At 36.1% G+C, this 12024-nt stretch overlaps 1 protein-coding gene across 1 annotated transcript; it reads right to left on the reverse strand.

Annotated features, from left to right (window-relative positions):
- Positions 1–1380: 1380 nt before the first annotated feature.
- On the reverse strand, positions 1381–6612 carry LOC121250144 (F-box/kelch-repeat protein OR23). The gene is made up of 2 exons (XM_041149091.1): positions 5457–6612; positions 1381–1965 (listed from the first exon to the last, which is right to left on the reverse strand). The coding sequence occupies exons 1-2, from the start codon at positions 6434–6436 to the stop codon at positions 1674–1676; spliced, it is 1272 nt and encodes a 423-aa protein (XP_041005025.1). The 5' UTR covers positions 6437–6612; the 3' UTR covers positions 1381–1673.
- Positions 6613–12024: the final 5412 nt, after the last annotated feature.

Genomic DNA, 12024 nt, shown 5'->3' on the forward strand with positions numbered 1-12024 from the left:
TAGCTAGGTCTGTGTCTTTCCCAGGACCGGAGGATCAAAGCGCATTCAACTCGTGAAACTTTGCTTTCTCTTCGGGCATATATTTTGAATGGAAAAGAAAACTGATCAGAGAGAAGATCGAAATATTGGTTCTAAAGGTAGCACAACAAAAGAATGTGGAAAACAATCTTTGACTGGAGGCCCCAGCTAGACCAGCATGCAGCGGTCATTCCTCGTACGCCATTGTCTTGATTTTGAGGTACTTTGAACGGACATGACATGGTGGAAGCACGGGCATTTTGTTTTGGTACGTGGAAACACGCTTACTTAGATATCTTGAATGTGTCTAATGTCTATACGGCTTTAGGTTGTGGGATAATCCTTTTACACGACATAAAATACTTGGAAAAAAGACTTCCAAAAGTATCGAAATATGAAGTCTCTCTTACGGCATGATGCACTTAATTGGGGAATGGAGAACATCAGCATCCGAACACGCTTGTTCCATCTGTAAATTAAAGCGCGTCTTGTAGGGGATTTATATCATCACAGACAATCTCGTTTTCAACATATATATATATATATATATATATCATTTTTCGTTTTACCATTTTCAGTGGCTTTCCAATTCCGGGATTGCATCTCTGCATTAAACGGCATAATTTTGTTTTTTTATCGAGTGAGATGCAATTCTTAAAAAAGAAAGATAAAAAAAAAAAAGGAATGTCTATCTTGTTACGAATTTATAAATAAGGTCATAGGTGTTCCTTCCAACTGTTTTATGTTGTCGATGTACGGACTACAATCTCTGAAACAGAGACACAGCCAATATCTTTTTTCTCGGAAACGGAAAAATAAAAATCAAACATGAATTTCTAAATTATCTGATAAATACAATCCGACGTACGTCCAAGAGCCAATTAACTTTGGAAGGAAAGTCTCAAGGTTAATTTTTAGAAAAGCCGAGTTCTTTATTTTTTTTTTTAATGTTTTTTTGGGAAAACTTGAGGCTTTTTTAGCTTCGTTTATTTGGGTTCATATTTCAGACATTGGATGGGGATTTTGGAATCTTTAAGGGCTAATATATTTTTTTCTTTTCAGAATTTTGGGAGGCTAACCAGGGATATTTTCAAGCACAGTAGGGTTTCACATATTGTTAGAGTTACATGACTAGGAGGGGAAATATTCTAAGACTAGTTATAAATGCAGTCATGGGTTATGTAAGTACCTCTCACTTCTTTTAAAAAATAAAAAATAATGTCCAATATTTAAAAATTAATTTTTTATGTAGAAGCCATATTTACTCTTTTTTTTTAATGCACAGCACTTGTGCACTCTATAACTACAAATATCATTTCTCAAATCCTACAACTAAGCAGTAATAGTCGAGAGCTCTAGAAATTACAAGAACATTTACCCATATTTAGTATTCCTTATGTACAACTGGGACAACATCTGACCATACAAGATTTCAAACTAACAAGTACTCACCTATGTCCATGTCATGCTACACACAATAAAGATATACAAATATGCCATCGACATGGGACCCAATCAGTAACCATCAAAGACTCTACATATATCTTTCTTCCATCTCTTTCTCTTTTCTTTTTGCCCTTCAATGTTGGCTGGGGTATAAATAAATCCATGGTTTGGTATATGCATAATTGCCCCCACACATGAGAAAATAGAGTTCACAAATGAACGCTGCACATAACTGCTGTATTAAAATCTAAAGGGTATGGGAAAGGCGATTTTGTAGTTAGAAATCTCCACGTCTTCTTCTTGGGATGATAAATTTGGATGTACAGATTTCTAGCCCTCTTATGGTGTCGCTTCCTTCGGGTTTCTGTAGAATTGACTGCATTCAAAAGCTTCATTACATGCAACTCCCCGTCCAAAACAACAAAACCAAATGCTGAGTTATGAGGTGCTGTATTTGGTACATGCGTCTCCCCACGCCACTGGTTTGAAGCCATGTCATACCTGTAATGCAGTAGCGAAAACAAGCCATTGAGTGTCCCCAAGTAGACTAAAGAAGATTTCCAATGAGTCTTGTGTGGAAACAAACAAGAAAGTGACCACTCTAGGTGCAGGGTTTAAAAAATTATCGTTGATATATTAAAAGGTTAAGCAAGAGTTGAGGCCAGTATATGCCATTCAGGTGATCCGGACTCACCATTTGGATTTTTGTCAGTGGGTTGCTAGAAAGTTCTCCAGTCAGGTAAAAGCAAAGGAATAGAAGGGAGCACATGCAAAAGCACAGGCATCAATTTAGTGATGCGTCTAATGATTTAAGAATTTGGCATATTAATAACCATGCATTAATGCAAACTTAGGCAAAACAAAAAGCTGCTGTCCCAAAAAAACTGTAGCTCACTTTTGCTTTTCTTAGGCTATTATTAAGCAAGATTCTAACCTATGTGGTAACATAATGATAAAGCAAGTCCTAATTGAATGTCAAGCACGATAGGTTTTATGGCCCAACTGAATGTCCATTAGCAGCTACATTAGCATCCATCCAGATACAAACTCCCTACTTCTAGCCCAAAAGTTGCATTACTTTGGCATCACACAGCCTGGACCCTCCTAAATTCAATAGAAACTAATATAACAGCATCAGGCTTTCAATTTAGCATTTTGTAGGTTTACATTTCAAGGTACTTCAAACTGTGAAAGGCATGTTAGATAACAAAGCTAAAACAGTTTCTCTATTCTTTTTTGACAAGTACAACAGTTCACTTTTCATGATCAGGCAAGGGAACAAATGCAAGCAAAACAGAGAGTCCCAAAGACATCAAATGTTCTTTTCCATTTTGTAATACTCCTGAAGGGAATAAATATAAATATACAATTTTTTTTAATAAGTAATCAAGATTTTAATTGAAGAACTCAAAAGGCATAGCCCAAGTACACAGTCATATCCAAGAGAAACTCCTAGTTGGATATAGAATAAGATAAAAGAAAATCATAAAACTTGCCCCCCATTAAAGCCTATATATATATAGCAATTGTCCAAAAAAACATAGTGAAGAAAAAAAAAACATAGTGAAGAAATCATTTTTAAATTCTTCCATCCATCTGCTCTTGGTCCTCAAAATTGCAATCATTTCTTTCTCTCCAATACACCACAATTGAAAGAAAGGGATCATATTCAAGACATCAGCCACCTCAAGACTAGTATTAATTGAAAAAAAAAAAGTCAAACCTATTATGATATTTTTTTCAAAGCATCACCATGTGGCTCAAGTACCACATTAGTACACCGCACGCCCCAAGCAGAACCATATTTAGAGTCCACCACAGCTTTCCACAAGGCATCCCTCTCGTGTCGGTATTGTCATGCCATTTTCCCAATAAAGTCCTATTGAACACAAGCATATTTTGAATGTATAGGTTTTATAAGAAAAAAGTTCTTACATAACACTCAATAAACTCATCAAAATTCTATTTATGGTCCATCACTAATCCCCCATCTCAGCTGATCTCTGCAATGCACTGCAGCTACATTAGAGCAGTCAACAAGTCCAATTGCAACTTTTCCATCTATAGGGTCGGATTTCATACTTCACAGTCCTACTCAAGCATTGTAACATACAGATCCTAAATTAAGGTTTAGAATTATTATTTTTATCTTATTAGTATTTTTATTAATATTTTTATCAGATTAGTTTGAGATAGTGATTTTATTTTAGTAGAATTCTTCCACTCTGTACGCCATCTATCCCTCTGCTTGGTTCCCTAGTTGGGGAGAAACTTCCTAATTTGAAACCCATTGGATGTGCCCAAACCCTCACATATATACTCTACGGTCCCCACAATTTTCCTTCACCCAAATCCACAATACTCTTCCGGCCAGAACACCCCAGTGAAAGCAAATTCATCTTTAACACAACATCGCCGTAGCTTTCCCCACAACACCACCACAGTCTTCCTCACGGCAAACCGAGACACTCTCTTCACTGGAAAAATTTAGAGGGCACCGTCAAGGAAGTCGGTGTCTTCCATTGGGGCATTACATGTTATGATACGGTAGACAGTGCCACGGACTCAAGCGTGGTTTACCATATGCTATGTGATAACACGGACCCAAGCGTGTTTTACTACATGTTATGATACGCTAGACGGTGCCATGGACCCAAGTGTGGTTTACCCTATGTTATGATATGTTATATACAATCAACGACAATTGGACCAATACACACATGTTATGATGGCCACTAAGTAAGTGAAAGACAAGATGAATAAGTTATGTACAAATGATAGGAAATGCATAGAGTCAATCATTCATGCATCCACGTTACATGTATTGCCATGATTATGTTTGATTCCACTTATGTTACTAATGAATGATCTATATGTTATGTAAATGCAAGACGATGTATGTAAGTTTTCAAGATTTAGCTTAATGTTAAACTAAATTAAGTTTACAGTATGATGTGCCATTACTGAGTCTTCGACTCATTTATTTGTTTGTTTATTTTATGTTTTAATGTCCCAGATGATGATTTCGTGGATAAAGAGCAGGAGTGCCAGAAGTATAATAAATTTCTAGAGACTTAGGCCCCATTTGGATACAAGAAGTGTTTCATCTCATCTCATCTAATTATTACAACTTTTTCAAATTTCCACACAAAATATAATAATAAACAATTCAACTTTTTCAAATTTCAAAATAATAATAATATTAAAAAATAATATTCTAACAATATTTTATTCAACGTTCATCTTAACTCATCCCATCTGAACTCACTATCAAAACTGCACCTTAGTGTATGATTTAGACACTAAAGCAGTGTTAGTATAACATAGAACTAGCTTATATCATTTCTTTTATGTTTCAGCTTTTATGTTATGAGAGACTGTCATGCTAGATAAGTTTTATGATCCAATAGATGAAGCATTTTTATGAGATTGAATCTCTTTACCAGGCATTCTGTTATGAATTTACGTAACATTCCTAACCTACAGGAAGGGGTGTTACACGCGTCTACTCATCTTACTTGTTATTCAGTTTTAAGCTGATTCAAGACCTATACTCACAATGTTTAAAAAAAACCAATGCCATATTATACCACATCAAACATTGTAATTTCACACATTGGCACCAACACCCAAAACCTCCATATCTACAAACACACGTATCTATGAAAAAAAATAACCTTGATTCCATGAAACGTATATCTCAAACATTTAAAAAAAAAAAAAAAAAACCAATATGATTCCTACATTTTAGACAGGCGGCCAATTCAATCTGATGCACACCCGAATCAAACAAATTCTGACTATCACAAACTGTAGAGCACAAAAACCCATAACTCTAAGACTCACTACTACATATACGTGGTAAAAAACCTAACACTTATATCTCACAAATGAAAGAAGGGAAAAAAAAAAAAAGTCACATAGTACACAAGAAACTAATCTAATCCAGTGAGACACACACAAAGCTGACTAACGAACAATTAAATTAATACCTGAAAATGTCGTTCCCTTCGAGCATAAACACTGCGGGTCGACCTGGCCTCTCCCCATCCTCCACCACCACAATCTTCCCTACCCTAACCCTCTCCCCTTCCTCCCACATATCCCCAACCTCCATCCACTTTCCGGCAACACCACCATCACCACCACTCTTCAAATCCATCACCGCTGCGTCCCTACAATGCTCATCCACCGGCAACACCCCACCAATCGTCCTTTCCTCCCCATAGCCTCCCATCACCCAAAACTCCATTCTCTCTTCCACAAAGAACCCCACGCACCCGGCTCGCAAGCCTGGCAGCCGGTCCAACTCGACCCACTTATTCCTGCGGATATCGTAGCGCTCCACCGACGTCATCCTACTCCCAGCCGCACCGAATACACAGTGCCGGGACCCACCTCCCGCCACAAGAATCGCGTCGCAATCGGGTACCGCCGCGCAGCCGAAGCTCCCCCGCGGGTGGAGCATCGGCGCCAGGGGCTCCCAGGAGCCGGTGGTGAAATCGAAGCGGGAGACGGATGAGGAAGGAGAAGGACGATCGATGGGGAAAGAGCGGGTATCGAAGAGGGACCCGCCGAGGACGTAGAGGTGGGGGCCGATGGAGAGGGCGGAGAAGTTGCAGAGGCCATAGGAGTGGGGGTCGGGGGGAGCGGTGGGAAGTTGGGACCAGGCGAGGTTGTGAGGGTCGAAGAGGAAAGGGGGGGAGATAGAAGGGTCCTGAGGGAAGATGCAGAGAAGATGGGAGAGACGGTTAAGACGGCGGAGGGAGAGTAAGAGAGAGTTGAGGGAGGGGGTGAGGAAGAGGCGCCAGGACTTGCAGGTAAGCTTGAGGCGAGAGTGGTGGGAGTAGGGGATGAAGGAGAGGATGAGAGCGGCGACGTCGTTGGGAAGGCCAGGGATTAGGGTTAGGGTATAGTCAAGGATCAGAACCGAAGCAGATGAAGAAGAGGAAGATGATGGAGGGGTTGACATCTGTTTATTCTCTTTCGTTCTTGGATTAAGAAAAAAAAAAAAATTGAAGGAAAGGAAGACGAATCGGTGGAGGATTTACGACTGATGATGAAGAAGAAAAAGAAAAAGAATCAAAGCTTAAAAAGGGTAAGAGATTTTGCATAGAAATTGATCGTTTCTAGTTTTTGTGGCCTTTTTTCATTTTTCTTTTTGTTTTTTTATTAAGGGTAAACATTAAACTGTGTGAGTTTTGGACACGTGGCGTGTTGTTTGCGGACAGTGTGCTCTCATTCTATGATCCGGTCCTGCAGTGGCTTGGGGATTAAGCTAAGTTAAAGCCAAACAACCCCCAATTGTTTCGGGGAAGTCGAGACTTTTCTTTTCTGGTAGTATTGTTTGACTTTTGGGCTGGATTCGGAGAGATTTGCTTCTTCTTCTTTTTTTTTTCTTTTTTTTTTTTCTATTTTTATGGGTTAGCATTATCCATCAAGCAGTAGAGGAAACAAATTGACGGGCACGAAATGCAGGCATCATCAGATAGTGGGCCGGGCCATCAACTATATGGGCTTGTTAAAGAGTGAGGCCTTTCAAGCCCACCAGTAATGTTTAAAATATCAGGCCTGATAACCATAATTAAGGAAAATTAAAATGAGGGTGTAGTTGGAAATGGAATAACTAGCTTGTGGACGGCCCACGTCCATCGTCTTTAGGCCTTTTGTTTTGGTAACCCAAAATAGACACGGGTAACTCTTTAAGCTTCAAGAAAGTTACTATGCTGGGGGAAAAAAATTGCTATATTAGAGCATTGACATTTGGCCAAGCTAAATGTTAACTAAGTCTGAATTTTAACTAAATTCTTTTAAAATCAGTTGTATTGAATTAGTCAAATTAAGTCAAGTTATGAGCTATAGTAAATAAAAAATCAAAGCTATATTTGGTGAGTTATTATTCACCAATTAAAAGAATATTTTATTAAAAAGTATTTATTTTCTCTTCCTTTCTTCTTCATTTCTCTTCCTTTCTTCTTCATGTTAAATAATTTATTTGGAAAATAAAAATTAAATTATTAATTAATATATAGTAGATTTGTAAAATATAAAAAAATTATTAAAATATATAATATTATATTATTATTTTAATTTTAAAATGACTAATCCAACGTGGATTAACCTCTTCAAAATCAAAACTTCAAATTTTAGTCAAAATTTAGACTTAGCAAATGCCCTTAGGTGTGTCAAGTGGATCTAAAATTTTTAGTGATATTGTTGATACGGAGGAGTGTCCTCTTGTATTGATTCCTTTTTATAAAGGAGATCATCAATATAACAGTTTGTTTAATTTTTTTTTTTTTTTTAAAAAAAAAAGTGGATCTAAAGTTTTAAATAGAAAAATGCTAGATACATCTTGTAATCCCTTTAAAAAATATTTGAGTCTATCGTGAAAAAGTAAGTTTGTTCATGTAAAAAGTAATTATGGAAGGCTTATCCCGTAAATCTGTACAAATACTTTTCCTTGTAAATACTACCTTTACTACTTAGGGTATTTATATATTCTGTTGACCTTCATAAGCAATGCCTTGAAGTTCTCCACTTGTTTATAGGGTAAAAACGCCAATTAAGGCGTCCACTCAAAGACAATTGTCTTGAAAATAAATATTCGATTCAAAAAGTCCAAAGTGATTCAATTGGAATTGCCTATTAATGGTGTGAGGGGGCCATTCCCCGTGTTGGATCGAACCACGCGGACCTAGCTCATGAGGTTTCAATGGGTCTCGAGATAGCCCGTCAATAAGAAATTGATATGAAACGATAGAACGGGCAGGATCCAAAGAGCGAGATCGGTCCAAGAGGCCTAGAAAGGAGCAGTGATGTATTACACACGAAATGTTAACCACTCAGTCAAAAGGCTTGACAACAAGTCGTGTATGCAAGGACAAGAGTGGTCGCTACCTCAGGTTACTGACGGTTGGGAAGGCATGGAGAGTGGATGCGCTAAGTCAAGACCACGCTGCATTTAATGAAGGGTAGGATGAACACGCCACGACCTGGGTCAAGGCAAGTCGAAGTGGCCACGATCAAGCATGACAAGCCTGTCACGTGGCAGAAAATCGGTAGACGGCACGACCTAGGTACAATGTGGCAGAGCCATAATCGATTTGGCAATGGACCACAGCCACCAGGTATATATACCCCTCAGGGGCTTGGGGGTATCTAGATATACCTTTCTAAATTATCAACTATTTGCACTGACTTAGGCATTAGAAGTGCTTTTCACCACCTTGAGCCCCTATTTTTCTCATTCTTGCAGGATCCGGACAGGGAATTGTGAATTTGCACAAAACACAATATCAACAAATGGGATATATATATATATACACACACACACACACACACACACTAACAGTGGAGCAACGTGCTAGGCACATTTGCCTACTTGGAAGAAATTCTTTTTGAAAATTATTAATGTCCACAAAAGATAAAAATAATATAATTTTTTACTTAAAATCGATTAGTGAGTAGTTTAATGCATCGAAGTAGAAAAACAACTAGGCAATGGCCGTAAAAGTTAAAGATGACCTAAATAGGCAGATGACATTTAAGATTAATTCAATTTTCACTAAAAAACAACATATACCTACTTTGAACTAAAGACATCAATATTATATTTAAAGTCGTGATATAATATTATTGGTGAAGATATATATATATATATATATATATAGAATTTCAGGACTGTCATCCTTTTAAGCAATATATATGTACTTAAAATGTTTTTGCCACATCTGACTCATTTACACCAAAAGACAAATAAATCTTCACTTAAACGGATACAAAGAACGTAACACAATGGTAAAAATGACATAACACACAAAACATGAACTACTCATATGGATGAACAAAAACACAGATGACCTATTGTCTCGTTTGTTTTCGCAGATGAGTTGAAATAAAAGTTGAAAGTTGAATAAAATATTATTATAAAATATTTTTTTAATATTATTTTTATCTTAGAATTTAAAAAAGTTGAATTATTTATATTTATTTTGTGTGAGAGTTTGAAAAAATTGTAATGATTAAATGAGATTAAATGAGATGAGATGAGAATGATTGTAAAAATAAACGAGACACTGACACAATATGATTGATGTACTAACACACACCGACAAAACAAAATAAAAAAGAGAAAAAAATCAGATTTTTCAAAAAGTATAAAAACGTAATAATTAAGACCAAGCAAGACGGGTATAAATGGAAAAAATGGAGAAAAAAGTGTCAAACATTAAATACTATAGCTACTTTTAAGATATAAGGGATAGATATATATCATGTCCTATAAATCCAAACCAGTCAACTTTATATTCTATTGATCTGTTCCTCTTGGCTATGGAAAAATCATTATAAGAAAATCATTTATTTGCGAATAGTTATATTTAACGAAATGACTATTTTCAGTTAAAATGAATTTATTTTCATCACAAGTAGTCATTTTTGTTTTAAAAAAGTGTCACAAATATTCATTTTTCTTATAGTGAATACATGTAAAGATCTTAGGAAAATGATAAAATAGAATAGGTCTGGTTGGGATATTTTAAATGAGACAATTGTGGGTTTACACAAGAATGTAGGACTAAGTTTAATTTGTAATTAAGAACTGCACATACAGCTAGCTAAGCAACGGGAAAAATATTTCCATGCAATCTTATTATTATTATTATATATACCATAATATATACAGATCATCAAAATATAGATTTTGACCCAAATATTTAAGCAAGACTTTAAATTAGCTGCATGCTTTAACGTTACGCAATTAACTCTCCGACCGACGACCACACCTTTTGCCCACAGCCGACCGACGACTGGATCAAGTGTGTGGTTATTTATTAGCTTTGGCCTCCATTTTAATTAGAAAAAATTAATTTGTGGTATTGGAAACCAAAAAAATAAAAGTCTTGCAAAAAAGGAAGGTTGACGTATAAAGAGAATTTTGATTCTCGATCTCTTGTGCTACTGATGATCTGTACGGTGCACGATCAATTAATGGACATGATTATTCTAATTTAGTGAACATAATTTTAATTAAAATGTAACATTAACGTTAAATACTTACTCCTTAAGCTAGCTAGTTAGCTTGATCAAACTTCCTATTCTTTGACTAAACTAGTGTTCTAAACCCAACCGTACGCGTGGCTCGCAAAAACCTCAGACAATTAAATAAAAACTACAATACTTAGTTTTCCTAATTAGAAGGAAAAAAGGGTTTAGCTGGGGATCATAGAGAAATTAATTAATTATTAATCGATGCTCAAGAATATAATTATATATCCCTAGCCATGAGCATTAAGAAACAAAGCAAACGAAAAAGTAGGTTTTTGCGTTTAGACAGTGAAGTGATCTTAGATATTTTATAAATAATAATAATAACATATTAAATAATAAAAAATAGATAAAATATAATAATAAATAATGAAAATATTTCACTATCTAAACTAGTCATAATTATGAAGGAATATATGGTTAGAAATACTGGTAACGAGGCTTTTTATATCTAAACTCGGGTACCGGGTGTTGAAACCCACATCCGAGCCGGATAGACCCAGGTTTAAAAAAGCGGATACTGGCCCAGGATTATTCTGGGCCGGAATCCAGTTATCCGAATTCCGAATCGGGCCGAGAAAAAATCAGCCCGAATGAATAGTCTTAAGTGAAAGGACGGGTAGTACTTGTGTACGTTTTGAAACAGGACGTACCTTTTTGTTCTGAAAACACGTACCCTCTAATTTTTTAATGACAACAACTTTGACTTCTTGAAACTAAAAGCAGTAAGAACTGACGAGTGCATGGAGATTGCGTGCAAATATTTATAATGCTCAATTATGAACATGCTTACTGTTTGGGATGAAATTGAGCAAAACCATTCGATAGCGTTCAAACAGAAAAATGTTTTTGGGATGATTTAGTTTCGTCCCAAATTTCCAGTCGAACAGTAAAACCATTACGTTTGACTGTCACTTAGGTTTGAACGAACGCTTCGTATGTGATCGATCGAAACAAAATTTGTTCAAACGAAAAAGCATTCCAATGTTAATTTTCAACCATGTTTGATGTCATGATCGATGTCGTCAGTAAGCATTCGAATGATTGTTACGTTTGAACGGTTTACGAGTGTTGTTCGAACGTCTATTACGAATTACGTTCGAATGTTGTGTATCACTGTTCGAACGGTTTTTGATTGTTCAAACAATAAGTACTTGATTTACCCAATAATAAAAAACTAAACACGCATACATAACATCTTAAAAAATTACATTACAATTTGTTTAATACACATAAAAGTAGTCTCATAAGTGCAAACAAATAAATAAAACACTACAAAGAAATAAATAAAACACAGTTCTAGTGTTCATCATACATAAACAAATATCTGTACGTATAATGTAAATCAATTGCTTGAAGGCTTAAATTGTTGCATAAGCATCTACATTTGAAGTTGTATTTCTCTCATGAACTCATCTTATTGTTGTTATTGTTGCTTCGTTCGCATTTCCATGTCTGCTTGTTGCATCAATTGAGTCTCTAACTCATGCTGCCTTATCCTCAATTCTTCAA

This window comes from Juglans microcarpa x Juglans regia, chromosome 2D (assembly GCF_004785595.1).
Source record: "Juglans microcarpa x Juglans regia isolate MS1-56 chromosome 2D, Jm3101_v1.0, whole genome shotgun sequence".
In the NCBI taxonomy this organism is placed as follows: domain Eukaryota; kingdom Viridiplantae; phylum Streptophyta; class Magnoliopsida; order Fagales; family Juglandaceae; genus Juglans; species Juglans microcarpa x Juglans regia.